This window comes from Panicum hallii, chromosome 1, assembly GCF_002211085.1.
Source record: "Panicum hallii strain FIL2 chromosome 1, PHallii_v3.1, whole genome shotgun sequence".
Taxonomy (NCBI): Eukaryota; Viridiplantae; Streptophyta; class Magnoliopsida; order Poales; family Poaceae; genus Panicum; species Panicum hallii.
In genome coordinates, this window is record NC_038042.1 from 2,850,122 (window position 1) to 2,871,284 (window position 21,163).

General features: G+C 49.8%; 1 protein-coding gene across 1 annotated transcript; it reads left to right on the forward strand.

Annotated features, from left to right (window-relative positions):
- The first annotated feature begins 12,713 nt into the window (after positions 1-12,713).
- On the forward strand, positions 12,714-17,615 carry LOC112876967. Its single transcript, XM_025941160.1, has 13 exons — positions 12,714-12,791; positions 12,871-13,014; positions 13,489-13,610; positions 13,791-13,909; positions 14,017-14,108; positions 14,222-14,346; positions 14,905-15,002; positions 15,147-15,217; positions 15,308-15,466; positions 15,760-15,861; positions 15,941-16,030; positions 16,133-17,130; positions 17,211-17,615. The coding sequence occupies exons 6-12, from the start codon at positions 14,339-14,341 to the stop codon at positions 16,340-16,342; spliced, it is 738 nt and encodes a 245-aa protein (XP_025796945.1). The 5' UTR covers positions 12,714-12,791; positions 12,871-13,014; positions 13,489-13,610; positions 13,791-13,909; positions 14,017-14,108; positions 14,222-14,338; the 3' UTR covers positions 16,343-17,130; positions 17,211-17,615.
- The last annotated feature ends 3,548 nt before the right edge of the window (positions 17,616-21,163 follow it).

The following is a 21,163-nucleotide window of genomic DNA, read 5'->3' on the forward strand; positions in this document are numbered from 1 at the left end:
GTATACAAAGCCTAGGTGCTTTAGGGGGCTCCTGACATTCGATTTCTGGACGATCCAAAATTTTAAAAGTTATACGCTTCCTGAGCCTGAACTGCTGTATCAACTTGATCGTTTGTTACCTGCTGGAAGTAAATGGGGAACACTCCCTTTTCTCTAATTTTTTTTTAAAAGTTATGGTTCAAATTTTACGTTACTTTGTAATAACATGAAACTAGGTGGACCAAAACAAAAGGTTCACATTCATATCCCTATCAAATCCTCAGTTCCATCTCTCAGAATGTCCATCTTGCATTGCTGGCTGTTCTGTTCAGACCTCAGAGCCAAGAACCGCCAATTGAAATAAGCTGTTCGTCCCGGGGAGGTGAGAGTGAAAACTGAATTTTTTTGGTGGCCGGAGTTCTGAACGGCGATCGATTCACCTGCCGTGTGCAGTCTGCAGAACGAAAAGGCCTGACCTATCAACTGCAAAGCTGCAACGGCGGCACAGGCGGCGTTGAATCAGGCCAACGGCCACACTGCTGCCGGAGCCCCTCGTTTAGCCAGCCATGGCGGATGCATCACGCACGCCTGAGGACAGCACGAGCAGTCTTTGTGTAATGCTGCGGACCAAGTTCTTCCTCAGCCGGCAGAGGCGTGTTGTGGTGGTTGCCGCTGCCGGCTCAGTCTTGGCCGGATGCCTTCCTTGTAGTCCAGTTGATGCGGGCGTGCACCTGCTGCCGCCCACGCCGCTCGTCACCACGGCGCCGGTGTTGGTTGCCGCCGCCGATGTCGTTGTCCCGGTCCCGAGCGTGCTGATGCCGCAGCGGGTAGCCAGTGTGGTCGTTGTGGTGGCGGTGTCTCCTGTTGCACGTGCGGTCACGACCGCCATGATCCGCCGTGAGCTTGTCGAACCTGCACACGTACCTGCTCTGCCAGAAAGGTGCGCAGCTCATCACGCAGCGCTGCGGCTTGCGAGATAGCCAGTGTGGTCGTTGTGGTGACGAGGCAGTACAGTTGTGCACGTCGCGGCCACCATTTTTATACGATTTTCTGACTGTCCAACTAAGTAGAAAAAGAACAGACGAGTGTGGCTACACGTGGTATAGGGCTGCTCGTCTCACCGTAAGTTATTGACCAGTACCAAATGTGATTCTTGCCGCACCGCCTGGCTCCTCCTCCCGGGAGGCCGCCGCCCGCCCCCTTCCCTCCCAGACAAAGGATGTGCGCCCCGTTCCGCTGCACAGCCACGAAAGAAATTTCAAATCAATCCAAAGCACGCAAAAAGCTAAGAAAAAAAAATCACGCGGCCTCCAATCCAAAAAAAAAAGCATAGCCAAGAGCGATTCCTGCCAGCAGCTCATAAATCCGGCCAGCAGATCGTCATTCCGGCTAGCAGCTCGCGTATCCCGCCGCCTAAAGCTCACGAATCCCGCCGTCTGCAGCTCGCTAATCGGGCCGCCTCCAGCTCGCTAATCCGGCCGCTTTCAGCTCGTGTATCCCGCCGCTTGCAGCTCGCGAATCTGGCCAGGTCGGCGCCTCTGTCTATCCAGGTCCGCGGCTCCGCCTTGCGTCGGCTTCCGGCCACCCAAGTCTGCAGCTTCTCCGTGCGTGCACGCACAAGAGAGAAGACGGCGCTGACGCCATCCAAGTGGGACGGGACGAGCTCATCCTAGCATCTCAGCAAATATTCCTCTTGAGGAGTCGCTCGGTTCCGCCGCTCCTCAACCAAACAGCTGCAGGGCCGGAGCCGCTCCATCTCATCTGCTCTCATTCCACCAACCAAACACTATCTTAAAGTAGCGCATCACTCTTAAGGATAGTCGGAGGTAGCGCCTAAGCGCACGAACTTGAAGGAAGCTCGCGGGGGATGGAGGCCAAGGGGCGAGCGGTGGTCGCCAGTGGTAACATGACCTTGCTTGACACCTTGCTGGCTCCAATGGCGTTGTCCAAAAATAATGCAAAATGCTCCATCCAAATATTTACAAAACAACCTCTATTATTTACATATAGATCCTGATTTGGATATTGATTATTAATCACAAACTGATTATTTATATTTTATTCCTCAGTATTTACAAATACCCTCCTAAGTAGAGTCGTGATCCGAATATATGCAAAATACCCCCTTGGTGGCAATCTCGAATTTGGTTGTCAGTCCCCACTCTACCTCCGTCTCGGTCTCGTCCGCCTTCGGCCCCTCGCCGCCGCCCCTCTCCCCACCTTCCGTGCTAGCAGGGAGAGCAAAGCCCAATCTCCATCCGGTGCACTCAAGCCCTAGGATCCCATTCCTTCAGTCTCTCTCCTCCCGCAGCAAGTCCCTAACATGGTGGCCGTTGGAGCTGAGCGAGGACACCGAGCAGCCGCGCACTTTGCTTGAGCTCACGTAGCCGGCCATGGCAAGGTTTTTCAGTACGTGCTGTAATCCTACGCAAGAGCAAATCTGTGAAGACGATGATCCTTGTCCAAAAAATCTCTCTGCTCCCACCATCACTGCTTTTTGTATCTGACGGAGGATGTTTTTTTTTTCTTGAGGCGAACTACGGCGGATCCATTGGGCCAGCCTGAACCATATATTGAAACAAAAGCCAAAGAGAGACAAAAGTTACACGAAGGGAGACAAAAACCGCTCAAAAGGAGCGGCAAGAACAAAGAGAGATACAACCAGCTAAGAAACTAGGTTACATATTACATGAAAGGAAGACACACCAATCATCAAGAACAAGTTTCTCCACGGGAGAGACAACCCTGCATTGCCACAACTGAAGATCCGAGGTACATCGACGAAGTACAACAGCATTTGACTCAAAGAACAAAGTTGAAAACCCTTGCATTCCTGCACTTCCAAAGGTTCCAAAGGAGGCCCGTGAGGATGGTGGAGCGTGCCTTAGGAGAGGTGCATCCAGGACCAGGGAGCTCATTAGTCCAAAGTGACTCAACCTGCAAAATGGAAGAGGAGTCGAAGCCAATGGCGCTCCAGAAAGTAACTGTGCGCTGACAATGAAGGAAAATGTGAGCCACGTCTTCCAACAAACCACAAAAAAGGCAGGAGCCATTGTTATCAGCACCACGGGAATACAGGTCACTCCGGGCGTTCGGATTTACCCGATCGTTCGGGTCGGGTAATTCGGGTAATATGAGAATTGGGTAATCGAGATTGATATCCGAAATTAGACCCGAACTTACGGGTACCCGCCAGTTCGGGTTCGGATAATTTCGGGTTTGGGTATTGGGTACCCAGGTTACCCGATTCTAGTGTTAAATAGAGCAGCATGGCAACACTAAATGAGATCAAAGTTCACTCATTTGAAGTTTGGAACAGCAAACTAGGCTAAGATTCAATACTTAAATGTTCACACTTCACAGCAATGACCCTCACCTCACTTCATAAGAGCAAGTTGATTTGATATGCAGGAACGCTGCGCAATGAAGGATAGAAAACATGACCAATCGGATGCATGTAGTTGTAGTGCCGCAAGCATTCCGTAACAGGCTGGCGTTGGATGGCTAAGCGCTTGAAGTGCCACGGCTCCGTAGCTCTAAATAGAAAAGGACACACCTCGCATCAATGCATCGTGGACTCTGACCGGGAACGGGAGCCGGAGGGGAGCGAGGACTTGGGGAATCGATTGGGGAGAGCCGCGGGCTGCCGGGTGCGACTGTGCCTGCCGCCTGGGCTGATTCAATATTAGCCCACATGCCCGTATCCCGCGCGTTGTTTTGAAATTTGGATCGGGTAACTGGGTAGTTCGGGTACCGGAGCTTGAAACCCGAACAAACCCGAAACTCAATCGGGTTTTAGCATCTGCTACCCGCCAAATGAGTTTGGGCATCGGGTAATGTGTATTTCGGTTTTGGGTCCGGGTTTTCTCGGGTTCAGGCATTGGATCCGGATTCTATGCCCGGAGCGAAATGCAGGCGGGCATTAGTGTTCAGCTTGCTATGGTGGAGAAGCCAAAGGAAAGATTTGCAGCGAGGAGGAACTGCATTGTGCCAAATGTTAGAGGCAAAAGTATCATCGGGTAGATTGGAAAAGGAGTAAAGATAGAAAGCTGAGGCGGTAAGGGAGAAATTGGTAGTTCCACGGATGACACGTTTGTCAGGTTCAGAGGGCTGCAGTGTTATTTGAGCAAGCAGGGAGTTCAGGAGGCCAAGCTCCGCTGTAACCGCAATAGTAAGACGAGGTCTGAGGGATAGAGAAAGGCCACCATCCAAAAAATGAAGGACTGCAGCAACAGAAGCATTGGGCCTGACACAGTGAGAAAAAAGGGCTGGAAAAACCTCGGCTAGAGCCCTGTTGCCAATTCAGAGATCCAGCCAGAAGAAGGTAGCATTGCCTGAGCCAACATGGACGGACGTGGCTGCACGAAAATCAGGAACACCCTCAAGGATTCCACGTCACACAGCCGTGTCAGAACGACGGTAATCACCCAGGTCAGAGGAAGCATGCCAACTATATTTGTCACGGAACCAAGTCTACCAAGGAGCCGAACCCGCCCCAAGTAGCTTAACTAGAAATTTATGCAGGAGGCATCTATTTTGGGTGAGAAGATTTGGGATTGCAAGGCCACCTTTCTCCTTTGGAAGGCAGACAAGCTCCCAAGGGGCCTTGCAATTAGCCCAAGCGCAGGAAGTACTTCCGGTCCAAAGGAAGGCGCGCCTTTTTGCGTCAAGGAGCTCAATAGTGCCCTCAGGAAGAAGGATAGAGCACATGGCATAGATAGGAAAGCTTGAAAAGACAGAACGAACCAGCACCTCGCGACCACTTTGATTTAAAATGCTGCCATGCCAACCAGCGAAGTACCTGTCGAACCGAGCCAGAAGTGGCTGGAGATCACTAGTTCGCAGTTTGGTGGGAGTGAGAAGGAGACCAAGATAAGGCTGGGGAAATGTCGAAATGGGGCATCCCAGCAAGGCCGCCATGCTTCCAGCGATCTCAGAGGAGATGTTCATCGGGATGAAGGTGCTCTTTTCGAAATTAATCTGTAGGCCAGTAAAAGAAGAGGAGGAGGAAAGGATTTCTTTGAGGCGAGTCAGCTGAGAAAGATCACCCTTCAAGATGATGAGGGTATCATCGGCGTATTGGAGCGTAGGGCAAGGAAGGGAGGAGGAAAGGGGGTGGGAAAGCTCTCCATTATTGGAAGCTCGAAGAAGCAGCTGCTGCAAAACATCAGCGACAATGATAAACAAGCAAGGGGACAAGGGGTCACCCTGACGCAAACCCCTTTTGCAATTGATCCAGGGGCTGGGCACACCATTAAGAAGAACCGCCGATTGGCTAGACACAGCAAGATTCTGAATCCAAGAACGCCAAAGATGGGGGAAACCTTTGGCTGCCAAAACCGCATCAAGAGCTCCCCAATTGACCGTGTCGAAAGCTTTGAGAAAATCTAGTTTAAGAACAATTGCCGGGGCTTTGCGTTTATGGCAAGATTGGATAATATCAGCGGCATAGACGAAGTTTCCAGAGATGCTACGGCCTTTTATGAACCCAGATTGGTCAACATGGATTAAAAAAGGAATAAGAGGCTGCAGGCGAGTGGTGAGGGCTTTCGAAGCAAGCTTGTTCGAACAGTTCTGTAACGAGATTGGCATGAAATCAGCCGGAGAGCAGGCACCATTCTTCTTAGGGATGAGAAAAATATAGGATTTGTTCACACAATTCAGATCAGCTCTCCGATCATGAAAATCCGTCAAGAAGGACATGAGGTTCGGGTGGATCAGATCCCAGAAGCATTTGTAGAAAGAAGGCCCAAAGCCATCGGGTCCGGGGCTAGCGTTGCTGTTCATGCCAAGGATGGCTAATTTAATCTCAGAGATGTCGAACGGCTGAATAAGGCTTGCTGCTTGGAAGGAATCTAGAGTGGAACCGCCAAAAAGCCCATCGAGATCAAAAGACAGAGACGAAGGGGAAGGAGAACCAAGAAGGTCCTCGTAGAAATTGTAGAGAATGCTCTCTTTACCCGAGTGGCCGTAGACAGGGAGATTATTGGATAGGAGAAGATGAATGTTGTTGCGCTGAAGTCTAACAGTCGCACACTGATGGTGATAGGCAGTGTTGTCATCACCAAGGACGCAATTGCGAACTTTGCCACGCTGTCTCCAGTAGGCAGCTCGCTGAGCAGAAAGGCGGGAAAGGGAGGAGCGAACCAGGCGACGCAGAAGGAATTCCTGTTCGCACAGGTGACGGCGCTCTTCCAGCAGGTCCAACACGGAAATCACCAGATCGCAGTTCTGAATAGTCACCTCAATAGGTCTAGACCGAGCAGCCCAAAAGCGAGCGGCAGAAGAACACGCTTGAGACAGAGGGAGAGACGGCTAGCGCTAGAGGAGCTGCGACTGCGCCCAACACTGGTCCAGTTGTCGGTGACAAGATGACGAAAGGCAGGATCAAGGAGCCTGTGGTTATTGAGTCTAAAAATAGAGGGCCAAGGGGTGAGAGATGAGGCAGTTAGGAGAAGAGGCACATGATCCGAAGTAGCACGAGTAAAGGAACGCAGAAAGGAATCAGCGAGGAGAGAATTCCAATCAGTGTTAACCAAAGCACGGTCGAGGCGCGCCAGAATTGGGTGGGGTTGGTTATTCGACCAAGTAAAAAGCCGATCGATGAGGGGAATTTCGAGTAGTCCAGCATCATTTATCCAAGAGTTAAAGATGTCGGCCTCACGGGCGTCGAAATTTCCGTTAGACCTATCAGAGGGAGCACGAAGAAGATTGAAATCGCCAAGCACAAGCCAAGGCCCGGTAGTGTTCGCTGCCAGGGAAGCTAGCTCAGCAAGGAAAATAGGTTTTTGCGTAGCATTGCAAGGCCCATAAACATTTGTAATGTAGAAGGTGAGAGCCGAGGTGGTAGAGGCAAAAGAAGTGGTCAGGGAAAAAACTCCCTGCTCAGAATGAGTAAGCGAGAAGTCAAACGATGACCAGGCAGTGACAATCCCCCCCGAAGCGCCTACAGAAGGGAGATAGACGAAGGACCGAAGGGAAGCCGGTAAGAAAGATGAGGCTTTGAAGGTGGAAATCGCCTCAAGTTTAGAGTCTTGCAAACAAACAAGACTCGGTGAAGTGGAAGAGATCACACGTTTGACATCCGATCACTTATCAGACTGGCCCAGGCCCCGAACATTCCAGCAAAGGATAGGGATAGAACGATTGTTACTCATGGCAAGACAAAAACAACCTCGACCCAACAGCGGGGAGCAACAAAAGCATCTGCCACTCATGGTCATCAGCCATGCACAGGCAGTAGGAGATACAACAACGACCAGGAACTAGAGGAAAACAGGTAAACAACAGCCTGAGACACTCGCTGGCAGAAAGAAAGGGATCCTTCGAGGTCGCGGCACGTCCCACATCAAGAAGCGAAGGTAACATGGATCAGGCAGCACGCGGTGCGCCATCGATCACAGACCCGAGAGCAGGGTCCAGCAGCGCCAGCTCTTCCTCCGGGACACCGCAGGCCGAGCCGAGGATGTGCAGGTCAGCGATGGGGAGGGGATCGGCGTCAGGAGAAGACTCCACCACCTCCAGAAGCTCCAGCGGGAGAGCACCGGGAGCAGAGATAGCGGCACGACTACCCGGCCCCTCCAATTTATGCTTCTTCAGCAAAGACGTAGAAAGGATCTTCGGCAGCAACCAGCCGCGGGCTGCGACGAGGCATGGGCTGGCGAAGGCGACGAGGACCCCCCCAGCGGCGCAGGAACGGCCGGAAGGACCAGGTTGGGCCCCTCGAAGCCCTCAGCCGGGGAGGTCGCCATCAGAAAAGTCGTGGGCCGCCTCAACAGGAGCAGGGTCCGCCAGCTGGGCCCGGACCGGCACCGGCCCACCCAGCGGAGCAGGGAGGCCCAGGACAGCAGGCCCAAGCAGCGCCACGTCCAGGCCAGACAGGGGATGGCCCCAGCCCAGGAGCCTGGGAACACGGCCAGCGAGGACGCCGGCAGTGGCCGATACGAAGTCCACAGTTAGGAGGCCGCTGAGGTCAGAAGGAAGCGGGAGCATGGGAACGTGGAACAGACCCCCCTCGCCTGCCGCACCACGCACAGTGACCTCGAACCAGCCCGGCAAGGCACGCACCGCAACGACCGGACGGCCAGCAACCGGGTTGGCGAGCACGGTGGCCCGCGCCGGAGCAGACCCAGAGGAGCCCTGGAAGGAAGGAAGGAAGGAAACGAGCCCCCCCGGAGATGACACTCGCACCCGAGCCAGAAGAGAAGGGAGGAGCATCAGAGTCGTCCGGATCAGAGTGAGTCTGAACAATGTGGGCACGAGCGACAGATCCAGTACCATCGTAGTTTTTGAATTGGATGTAGTGAGGAATGTCGTAGAGGCTCTCTCCACCTTGATGGCTATGAGGACAGCAGAGTAATCGGTTCCGGTAAGGCAAACAGGATCAATGTAGTGAGGGTTGCCAAGGGGGACACGGAATGCATGATATGCTCATGGTGCCAGTGCTCAAGGGGGAAGTCCTCAATAGACAGGGCCACAAACGCCTCATGCTGGAAGATGAAACGATTTGCGGTCCCATCGAACCGCTCCAGGGAACGGTATGGCCACGGTAGATGAAGGGGGAGTGGTGAATGGTGGCCTCGCGAGCATCCACATCGTCGAAGATGACGATCTGGGAGCCCTGAGACGACGGAGCGAGACGCACGCGGGGGTTGCCTGCAACAGACTGGAAGGCCCGGCGGAGCAGAGTGGAAGGAGCGACCGCAGGGGGATCGATGAAAGCGAAGGCGATGTTGCCAAAGCGATGCATGGGAGCAAAAGGCATGAACGCATCAACGAAGTCAGGGCGCATAGGGGAACGAGGTCCTCAGCGTCAGGCGCACCATCTCCAGGAACCGGTGAAGCAGGAGCAGACGCGAAAGGATGGGGTGCTGCAACAGTGTGGCCGAGCCCCCAACACCGGCGGCACCGAATTGGGTCGCGGCAGCGCTCGGGCATGTGGTCGAGAGCCAGGCAACGGAAGCACCGCCGCCAGAAATCAGAAGGGGGTGGGGGATTGGGGCGGGAGAGCGCCGGGTCGGGATGTATAGGAGGGAGGGCCGCCGCCTGGGCAAAAGATAGGGCAGACGCCATCCGCTGATGGCCGTCGCCGGCAAAGGCAGCACCGTCGCCGCCTGGGCAAACCCTAGACGGAGGATGTTATGATTGCCAATTGATCGAGAGCTGGCAGCTAATATAATATGCTGCTCCGATTTCATTCCATGCAGCCATCCTTGGAAGGTTTGTGAGTACTTCCTCCTGTGATCTCGTGCAAGAGAATTTCCATGATGAAGTTGATCCTTGTTCAAACAAATTTCTCCGTGCTTTCCGATTTTTTAATATAATATAATAGGCAAATCTCCTGCCGGTTCGTTTTAAAAAAAGAAAAAAGAAATCTCCGTGCTCGTGTACCTGACGGAGTTGTCAGCTAATAATATAACATACTACTGCAATTTCATCTCTTCCGATGTTTGCCCTCAGATTATGCAGGTTGCCTTGTTATCATGGGTATAACAAATTAACAATCACACTACGTGCACAAACAAATTTTGGTTTCACTCAAGATTCATATCAACTCTGACTAATCTGCATATTGTTCAGAACTTCAAGTGTATCAGTGTATCACAACACTTGTGATTTTCTGAACATTCTGAAATTCTATCTACCTTGTCCCACAATTGCGACTATGCAGAATATTGAATGTGTCATGCTATCCACTTTCGACCGAGCAAGGTAATCCAACACAACTGAGCAATTGAAATGCTGATCATACCATTGCAACCAGCAGGTGCACAAACCTCTCAGCCTATTTATGTGTCAAGAACTGTAAGCGGTAAGCGCATACTAATTCCATCGCTTCTGCCACAATGTAAGTTTCATTTCATTCAGCGTTCATGCACTCAGTGAGAGCATTACAGATTTATTCAATACATTGAGGCCCGTTCCATGGAAAATCTCATAATTCAATTTGGCATTTGTTTTACAATTTCTTCAGAGTACATTCAGGCTTGAACATGTACAAATTTTAGAAAGAACTTCAATTGAAGAATTTAAGATAGTCACCTTGTGGATGCCTTTGTTTCTCTGAATTTTTTTTTCATCATCTCGCTTGCAATTTGCTTAAGCATATTCCTCAGTCTTTCCATAGCTCTAGCTGATGAGTTCTTCACTGAATGAATTGTTCTGCTTGCACGTGCACATGTATCTGTTTTGACCAAATCTTGTGCATCATAGACAGGAGATTACTAGAAAAAAAAGTTCAGCATGTTGTTTGCTACTAGTACATGCTAACAAGAGCTTGTTTGAAAATATATAATCAAAACTGTTTTTCTTAACAAAACTATCAAAACTGTGATGTATGTATCCTGTCTTCCTTGTAAGGTGTAGACATCATTGCCTGCTGTGCCTGTCCTTCTTCGTCATCGTTGGTCTGAGAGTTCTGAACCATGGACATTGCATCACCAAAGATCTCACCAGCTAAGCTCCTCTTGTTTTTTTTTTCTCTTCAAACTTCCTAGCTAAGCTGTTCTTCATTCCATCCTATGCACTCAAGCCCTAGGATGCCGGCCTTGTTGGCTCTCTGCTCCGCGAGCAAGTCCCCAACATGGCGGCCATCGGAGCCAAGCGAGCACGCCGAGTCGCCGAGGCGAGCACCCGCAGCCGGCCCTGGCAGGTTGGTCGATGACGCGCTCTCGTCTTGCCCTGTGACCCTACGCGCAAGCACGTCCGCGAAGATGATGGTCCACTGCCCAAACAAATCCCTCTTCTCTCGCCCTATGTGCTACTTGTACCTGAACGAGGATGCTGCTGCAATTTCGTTTCTGCTAACGGTTCTACCTACCATTCATCACTGCTAATGCTGAATCTGCCATGAATCTGACAAGTGTAATCCACTGTGCAACCCATTTCTTCCAAGCACGGATCCATCCATGCTACAAAATTAAGTTGTCCCCAGATCTAGTAATCGTGAGATTTATGTGCTCAGCGATAATTTCATGCAAAAATACATGTAACTTATTGCTGAAATTTATGTGCTGACACGTACGTCTGTGTCGATCTGTGCCCCTCGCTGATGAAGCAGCCGCGACAAGTGCAGCCGGGAGCTCGTGAGTCGTGATACTCCCGGCCGGAGCACGCGCGCCGTGTACGGCGGCGTACCCCGACCACGCCACCATGTCCAAGGCTTGGGAGCACGCCGCCGGCGGTGAGGTTGACGGCTGCCGGCTGGAGGCGTCGCAGGTGACCCCGCAGAAGTTGCAGTGATGTCCCGGGCAGGATGTTGCCGCGGACGAGCACGTGGTGCCCCAGTCGGCGTCGGCGAGCAATAGCCGAGGAAATGCACCATCGCTCAAGAAGCAACTTTCTTACCTTGGACGTGTCATCTTCTCACAAAAGGTACGGCTAGTAACGATTCTGCCAAGATTAGACTTCACTAAATTAATGGGTTCTCCTTGCATTGCATGATGGACTGAAACGATATAAGGGTAAATTATGAATTGGATCCAATGTGGCATTACAGATGTTGCACTAATGCGTTTCATGCCTCTGCCATGGGTGGGGTATTCAAGCCAATTATCAAAGAATTCGAATATTTTTTCCCATTGGACTGGTATCAAAATGGACGTGAAAACCTTTATCAAGCGATGCTCATCGTGGCAGGAAGCAAAACATGAGAATTGAGAACTGCTGATCTTCAGGGTTACGTGACTAAAATAGTCCATATCTTGTTTGAGGTCTAGAACTAAAAGGTAGGAGACACGGAAAGGTCATTTTTCTTTTATTTTTGCATATACATGAAGGAATAAGGTGGATGGATACTTTGTTATATTTCTCGGATGGATAGCTCATTTTAGCTGTTTTTAGTCCGAATTAGGTGGTTTGGAGAATTAATAAACTAATGGTTAGTTGGGGTCTGATTAATGTTTAGTCCATCTTTTAATCCTTTATTTGGATCATCTAATGAACTAAAGTTTAGATCATTACCTAACTAGAATTAGTCCTATTCTATTTGGATACCTAAGCTAAACTTTAGTTGTAGTAGCGAGAAAAGTCATTTATACCCATGTGCCAAGCTCACACTGAAGTATTTTTCTATCCATTTTCAGAAATTAGCTCTCATTAACTGATTTTGAAGAATTAATAAACTAAGTTTTAGTTAAACATCCTATGACCCAAACATCATCAAAGTCGGCGGAAGAAGGGCCATCTTCTCTGAAACCTTGGTTGATCACCAACATAAGTATTAATGATGCCATCACATGTGTGAGAAGATATTAAATACTTACTCTATTTTAAAATATAGATCGTTTTGGTTTTTCTAGATTCATAAATTTTGATATGAATCTAGAAAAACTAAACCGAACTATATTTTAGAATGGAGGAGTATCTGTAATCCCTAATTTAATACTTCTTTGATGTTTAATTAAAAATACTATTTTTAATAAACCACCTGTAATACGAGAAAGTACTTATATATACTATACTCGCTCGTCGCTCGTGGAGATCAGACCTCTTATCGGTCTATGGGACCACCCGCACGCCCAATAAAACCTCCTCCCCCTTCGGGCCCCTCCCCTTCTAACTCCGCCATTTTCCTTCGGAAAAAAAGAAGAAGAGAAAAACAAATCCACGTCGGCTTCGGCTTCGACTTCCATTCCTTTTCCGGAAAGCGTAACCGCCCGCCCGCCATGGCGGTGACGAGTCGCCAAAGCGGCGCGGCCGCGGCGTCCCGGGGCCGCGATGGAAGCGACGGAGTAGGGAAGGACGGGCGCGCCAGGGGGAAGCGCCCGTCGGCCTCCCCGAGGACCTCCCCGTCGCCGAGAAAGCGCGGAAAGGTGAGCTCGAGCTCTTCCTCCTCCCTCCTCCTCAATCCTATATCGGTTCGTGCTGATCTGGATGGCTTGGATAATGCAGGCTGAGGTGTCCGAGCCCAAGGAGAATGCGCCAGCCGCGGTGGTGGGGGAGAGTTCGGGGCCCACGGTGGCGGGGGAGCCGTTACTGCAGAAACGGCAGCAGCCCCGGCGGGCTTGGGCGAGGAAGCTGTCGCAGTACCCGCAGGTACGTTCTTGCCTTTCTTTACCTTCTCGACGGTTCTTGAGGGGGTTTATTGGTTGCCGGTGCTTCTTTGCGTCTCCCCCGTCTCAGATTCTCGATTCTATTTGGCAGTGGTTCAGTCGATAAACGGTGCGGCGTTTGGGTTCTTGGGGTACCACGTTGGAGCTTGCTTTTGGGTTCAGTCGATGAACTGTGCAGTTTCTTGAATGTTCTTGGCATTCGGTTATCAGGAATTCCTCCATGTTTGGCTGTTCAATGCAATATCTGTGTTGGGATTGAAGTTTCCTGGTGGTTCTTGATGGCCGGTGGGGGGGTTAGGGATTGGCAGTACTGGGGAATCGGCTCAGCTGCTCTGATGTTTCTGCTGTAACTCTAGGCTACTCTTTGCTCTTGATGCTAATGGCTTAGTTTGCCCGTGTTCATTGGTAGTTTCTCTCCGTGCATCACTTAGATTTTGATGTTGTGTCTCTTTACTAGGGCATAGGCCAAACCGATCAAGGTCAAAGATGGCAATCCTTTAAGGATGGGCAACAAGGAATACTTATCCCTGACTCTGATGATATTGAAGCAACAATTGCTAACTCCCCGTATTATGTCAGGTAATATGCTAGTTCCAGATAATGATCCATGGTTTTTCTTTAACATGTATCCTATTATCTCGACATTTCTCACAAAATTCTAGAACCAAGCTTCGGTGCTAAAGTAACCCTTGCATTGTTTTCTTTCTCTTTGTGTTAAAATTACCTTCTCTCATATGAGTCATTGCTCATATCTTGCAGTGCGACTGCAAATCAGATGCACTTGTCATCTGCATTTGTAAACATTGAAAACGAGTTCAGAAAGTGCTTACAAGAAATTTCTTCTCAAAATCGCCGAATTCTATTATATGGTCCACCAGGTTTTTCACCCATTTGTTTGATTTATTATGTTATTGTGATGAGCTATCTGGAATTGTGTTAAACAATTATTTATATCTCTAACTACTTTCCACAAACATGCTTTTAGGTTCTGAAGGGTATCAGGAAGCATTGATAAAGGCGCTTGCAAAGCATTTTGGTGCTAGAATTCTCATACTTGATTCTCTTATGCTTTGTGGAGTAAGTTATACATTAGTTCCCTTACTGATATGCAGTATCAGAAATTTACCATACTTTGCTCACAGTGTGAGCAGAAATATGCAAGGTTTTGATTGAAGGATAATTCTATGCAGGTATCATCGAAATTTAAGGAGTCCCTAAGTGAGCTCAATATGGAGAAGAATGGTGCACGAGCTTCTAGTTCATGAGCTGATATTGTGGGAACATCCAACAAAAATACTTTAAACTCGATGCCAAGGTATTTTCGTCGAGAGCTATATGTTCTTGTTTCATTTGAACCTAGCATCTGATTCTTTGTATTTCATCTTTTGCTACATTTTCTGGAGTAGGGTTAATTCCTACTGCGTAGACAACGATTTTTCTATGGAAGCCCTTTGTTTTCTTTTCTTTTTTTTGTGACAAAGGACCACCCTGCTTTTATAGAAAGCATATAAGGTTTCTGATACAGACACGGACGCGGACTGGGGTTACCAGTTTACAACAAAAACAAAGTCTAGCAAACATAGCCAGGAAAAACAAGCCCTTTGTGTTCTTGAGCTTTGACAAACTCGAAACCTGGATACCTTTGAGTGTCTTTCTAATATCAGCAAAAGAAACTGACCTAGAGCAATGTCATTTGGAAAATCATCATAAATGGACTGCTGACTAAATGTCTTTTTGAGACTGTGGTTTTATCTCTTGGACTCAAATTGACATCATAGTGGACCTCATATGGTTTAGACATGGTTATTTGATTATATTGTTACTGCCATACTCTTATTTCGCATTCTAATAAATTGTTTGATTGGATTTACAGGGCCCCTGCTTATGGATCTCGTAGCCAAGTGGTGCTGGCTTCTGAAAATACTCAGTTCTCTAATGTTGGATCTAGATTTGAAAGTCCTACCACAGATGGTAATGATCTTTGAACTTTGTGCGGTGAAAATCGTATCTTCTTCTGTCATGATTTTGTCTGAACTTCTCAATGGATGTGTATTTTGGTGACCTATTGATGCTCTTTTGGTCTATGATGTGGTTTATTGTTTGACGTTTATGCAGATGTTGAACCTCGGCCAGGCTCTTCTGGTGGTAAAGAAGTTTCTAGCAATGCTTTCGAAGAGTTGATTGAGGTAATGGCTGTTATAGGTGATTCACTACAGTTTATTTTCTTTCTGCCTTTAAACAACCTGGTTTTTTTTTCTGTTTTCATTGCCTTTCAGGTCATTTCAGAAGAAGGTAAAAGCAGCAAATTGATTGTGTTACTCAAGGATGTAGAGAGGTTGTTGGCAGAATATAGAGAATGGCCGGAAAGCAAACTACCACTGTGTGTTCTGATAATCGGGTCTCAAATTCAGGCACAGAGAGATAAGAATCAGCAGGTATAGTTTCAAATAAAAGCTGTCAGGACACAATGGATATAAAAGAATACAAATAAACCTCATTTAGCCTTGGATGATTATATTCCTGAATTCACCAGTTGGGCCATGCTTTCCATCCTTCTGTTAGAGATATTAATATAGTGCTCTGGGCTGCTTGGCAATCACATGCAACGATTAAGGCTTTTAGGGCTGTTGTAGTCTTATACTCTTATGTGTCACTAAGACTCTTAAAATCAATTACTCTTAAAATCAATTTATGTTTGATTCATTTCTTTGATGTTTGAAAAACGCAGATATCCTCTGGAAGCAAGCCTGAGAAAAGCAGAAGTGGTATGGAGTCGAGAAATAATCTAAAGGATCTTTTCCCTAATAAGATCTCCATTGAAGTTCCACAGGTATTGTCCAACCTGGAGCTTGTAGATAGTACTACTACTCTGTCTAACCAGGAGCCTTTTTTTGTTTTGGTTTTGGCAGAATGAAGAGCAGCTCTCATATCTCATGAAAGAACTAGAATACGATACTGAAATGCTTAAAGCTAGAGCCGATGCTGTTAACATCGATGAGGTAAGTTCCTCGAACATGTTTTGTAGGAGTAGATAGGAAGAACAACAACAGTTCAATACCCTGTTCATTAAATTCATCACTACATTTGATATTTCCTTGCAGGCAATGTCTTCGGAGCGAAACCACAACACCTTAGGTGCCTTCCTGCCGTCCCCGACTCAAAGATGGTGGGTTACAAGAACCAGTACGTGGACCTATGGTCATGCGGGCAAGCACGGGAGCCCTGGGCAGAGACTTGGAGGCGGCTTCCGCTCGTCTTCCACGACGCCGACGTGGTGGAGGCTGTGGAGATCAGTCTGCCGGACTACGTGAAGCGGGAGTGGCGTGATGAGACCGGCAGCATCAGCATGGTGCTCAAGAAGCACCCGGGTCCCATCCAGTGCTTCCGCGTCGACCGCACGGCGTGCCCGGGGCCGGGGCTGCTGCGGGAGTGGGTCGACACGCTGTCGGCGAAGGAGGTGCGTGACCTGGTGCTCGTCAACGTTACGCGGCCCACGTAGGAGCTGGAGTTCCCTCCCCACCGCCTCCGGAGCCGCAGCCTGAGGAGCCTGGCGCTCGGATTCTTCGGGCTGGCGGCGCTGGGCCTCAACTGTTGCAACAACCTGGTGACCGTCCGCAACCTCAACCTCTCCGGCTGCCGCTTCTCCGGGCAAGCTCTCTCAGCGGTGATCTGCAGCCTACCAGAGCTGAGCGGCCTGACGGTGGGGCGCAGTGACGTGACGGCTGGATGCCAGGGTCTGGCGATCGAGTCCAGGACGCTCGAGACGCTGCATTTCTGGGAGTGCAGCGCGAGCGCCGTCACCGTCGTCAGCGCCCCGGCGCTGCACGCACTGACCGCCGGCCTCGTCCCCTACCCCGCACTGAAGACGGTATTCATCGACCTGAGGTCCGCCGAGGCGCTGCGGACGCTCCATCACCTTGCCCTCCACCTGCATCGACTCAAGACCGGCCACGCCGTTTGGTTCAGGGGGCGGGCCGTCATGGCGCTGCCGTGCCTGGACACCCTGGTCGTCGGCGTCCAGTTCGGCATGTCTGGGCAAGCGCCGGTTCTTCTGGAGCTACTCGGCGGACTGCCTCGACTGCAAAAGCTCACGCTATGCGTATGAATCACCCCCCCCCTCCCTCGCTCTCGCTCTCGCTCTCTCTCTCTCTCTCTCTCATCTGATCTAATAATTGTCAGCGATCTGATGATCTCTTGCCACATGGTGAGGATGCCAAGGCTTGGTCTTTCGACTACATCCCGCGGTGCCTCACCCACTCACTCCAGCAACTGGTCATGATACACTACAGAGCGGGATCCGAGGAGATTGCCGTTGTCAGATGCCTGCTCTCGGCCGCCACCGGGCTCGTCTCCGTCACCCTTGTTCCGCATGCTACGGTGCCACTGGAGGAGCACGACGCCGCCGCCGCCGCATTCGGCACCTGCCCCAGAGCGTCCAAGGCCTGTACTATCTCCGTACACAGAGACCTTGTGCTGGATGCTGCATCGCCCCCAGCAGCAAGCTAAGGATGTACTGTAGATGCAAGCTCATATCTGTAAAACAATCGAAAATACCAAGATAAATGCAGTTGTATCTGACAATCTTCCTCCTTTACCTTTTCCGCTGTTTTGCAACGCAACCATTTTGATTCAGGGTTACCTGTGCATTTTTGCCACCATTGAGTTGTGTGACTTGTGCCTGTCTTCGTTCCTTTTCAGATGTTGTGAACTGTAATCTTGACCTGTGCCATTTGGGCTACTCCATCTGACTATCACCGAAAAAGTATGGATTACTGGAAGTATAATCGAGTTGTATTATTTTTGGATGTGCTAGCTTGCTTGACCTTCAATTGGAAAACATCTTGATCTCTGTGTGTGTATATTATATATATATATATATATATATATATATATATATATATATAACGAGTTTTATCTCCACGAGTAGCTACTCTCACCATCAGTATACCACTGTGCATACGTCCGCATACTTCATTTATCACTTTAAGTATGTTCATATACTAATTCTAAGATACTTCAAAAGGATTTATATAAAAATAATTTCAAAAGCACCCTCTATTTTTAAATATATTATAATTATACCTTAGTATGCTACATACTGTATGTATAATCACATACCCAACGTATATACTATCATAGATGTTCTAGTATGATCACATACTTTATGTACATGATCTTCGTGGGGTCAGATACGTCCTACGTCATAAGATACACATGTGGGAGTAGATGCAAGTGCACGTAGAATAGATTTTTCATATATATATATATATAGTAGGAGCTCTTTGTATTTATCAATCACAAATAGTTGCACTGGATCATATGTTATGTTTAGAGATCGTGTTCAGCTGAAGCTCCGGATAACTGATATTCACAGATCATACAAACGTTCGTTCAATTATAGACAAGACAAAGTGTCGAATTATCTATCCTACACCATTTAATGGGATGGGAAATAACAGATCTTCAACTTGACACGCGTCACGCCTATTAGCAGCCAAACAACACTGCTACCATTACAAAAGCAAAGTTGCCTTCAATGCCTCCATCTCATGGATGTGCTTAGGAAGTGCTGCATCCGGAGATGGATTTGCACATGTGCCCCCCTGCATTTCAAATCACAAGTGAATTATGACAAATCTTGCACAAGCATGGATTTCAGACTTTGAACAGACGATGACAAACAAGCTTGCTCAATTGCTCTCTCCTTAGATTACAACATTCACCTCTCGTCCTCTCTTCTTCTCTGGAGAGTGCGCCGGCAAGCTCAATTGCTCCCCATGGCGCCGTCCACCCATTCCATGGCGTCGTCGTCCTCCCTCCTCGTCCTCCTCGGGCTCGGGGGGAGTGGCGGGTAGCTGGTGGCGACAGAGAGGGCAGGCGACGCTATGGCAGAGCCACTTGGAGATGCGCAGTGGCTGTGGAAGGCGTGCGAGCATGGCATCGCTCTCAGCGACTCCTCGGCAGCGAAGTCCTGCAGGCAGATGGCGCACTCCTCCCCCTCGCGAGAGCGACCCGACACCTCCGGCAGGATGCCCTCGCTGGCGGCGGCGACGCGAGCACGCTTGCTGCTGCGATGGCCATCGGTGTCTAGGGTTCTTGACAACCAGGGGAAATATCACGGCATTAACACCCATGCGGGCGTGAGGTTTGGGTCGAAGATGCCGGCGAGGGGGCTTTGGCCTCACGGCACATCGACCTCCATCGCTGGAATGAATGGGTGGAGCAGCAACGCAATGGGAGGGAGGGATCGATGGATGGATCAAGATGTTTACCACTTGCATATATATAGTCGAGGGCGGCGGCAGCTCGTGTATTTGGATTCGGATCGGAAACACTTCCGATCGGATTCCGATGCCACCCACCCTGCATGCCCCCCGACCTACGCCAATGCCGTGCGTGGCCGCAATGTGCCGGACTCATCACCTGCTGCCTCGGCCAGGGTGACGCCGCTCCCGCACTCTCCATCGGTCCCTCCTGCGCCGGCTGGGTGCGGATCCAGGGGGTGCAGGGGGCTCGAGCCCCCCTACCACCTGGCTCCTATGGAAACCCCCAGCCCCCCAACAAATTTGAGGATGAAGAGAAAGAAATAAGAAAAATTTGAGGAGGAAGAAGGAAGGAGAAGAGGGAGGAGGAAGGAGAGCAGCCCTAGCTCTCAATCCTGACTCCGCCACTGTGCGGCTGACGAGGACGAGTCTCCAGCTCCCTCCGCCGGTGTCTTCAGCTTTTCCAGGACAAAACTAGGGGGCCGCTGCTTTGCTTGCCTCGGCCGGCGGGGGCGGGGGCAGGCGGGCACCGCGCTTCTGCCTGCCGCGCCCCCGTGCGGTGCTTCCGCTGCAACTGTCACCGACGAGGTCATGACTGCCCTGAACCAGTTCGACATCAAGGGCTCAAGGCTGCTGCCATGCAATCTCCTTCCTCCAGTACGGCTTTTCTTGAGCTTACAGAATGACGAAGGCGATCTGCTTGTGCGCCGGGCTGTCTGGAACTAGAGGCGCCCAGCTCCTACTGTGGGATGATGAACATGCACAGCTTGCTCATTTCAGAGCAGCTAGGAAGGCGTCGTATCTTGTGCGCAAGCCAGCCCCGTGCTCCCATGCACAAACAGGACATGAGCCACTGATCTGCGATCCAACGTCCAGCGCCCCCTTTTGCAAAAAGACCCCCCCACCAACCCCCACTCCTCCCCAAGTCCTCCCTGGATATTTTACGGAACCCCCCCGCCCCCCGCCTCCTTCTTCCCTAAATAGAAGAAACACGATCGGGGCTTCCTCCACAGGACATGATCGACTGCCGATCGACTGTCGGTCCACGTCTGCCGACTTCGTCGCCGAGACCCGGATTGAAGCCAAATCATCGCAGCAGGGTCGTCGCAGGGAGTAGCTGCCGCGGCGTCATGGATGGGCTGCCGGAGGTACTGACGAGGCCATGGACTTTGAAGCCCTGAATCGGTTGAGGTCCTTGCTCCCGTTCAAGACCTCGATCCTATTCAACCAACTGCCCCTCAAGTCCTTGCCCCCGTACAACCCACAGTCCATCAAGATGATGATCGTGTCGATATTCCTGCTGAAACCACACATCATGTTGATCTTGGAGATGGATTACATACACCCAAAAATGATCCAATCCATTGTACAATGGTAAGCAACTTATACGCCCTGATTTTGTGCTTTTTTAACATAAAAGCTACCCACTTGGACATGATAAATCATTGAATTTTCTCGTTGCAGTCGTTGTCGTCGTTTGTACCTGATTGCGAGAACGGATTGAAGCCAGTCATAGGAATGTCATTTGATAGCCTTGATGAAGTGGAAGGATTCTACAAGACATATGCACATACATGTGGTTTTTCCGTGCGTATAGGATCCCAAGGCAAGAAAGATGATGTGGTTGAGCATAAGAGGTTTGTGTGTTCGAGGGAAGGGTTCACAAAGAGACGTGTTGAATCAAGCAAGCAAAAGAAGCACTTTGAAACAAGATGTGGATGCAATGCACGTATATATGTGAGGTTAGGTCAGGACAAAACGTACTTTATCGCTTCATTTATTGAGGAGCATAATCATGGTCTTGTCTCGCCTGATAAAATTCCTTTTCTCCGATCGAACCGAACAATCAGTGAAAGAGCTAAGACTACC

Excerpts from the sequence above, each read along its gene's own strand:
- LOC112876967 (XM_025941160.1), top strand. Across the intron at positions 15,003-15,146 it reads TGAAAGTCCTACCACAGATG|ATGTTGAACCTCGGCCAGGC; the intron begins GTAATGATCTTT and ends ACGTTTATGCAG. Across the intron at positions 15,218-15,307 it reads CTTTCGAAGAGTTGATTGAG|GTCATTTCAGAAGAAGGTAA; the intron begins GTAATGGCTGTT and ends ATTGCCTTTCAG.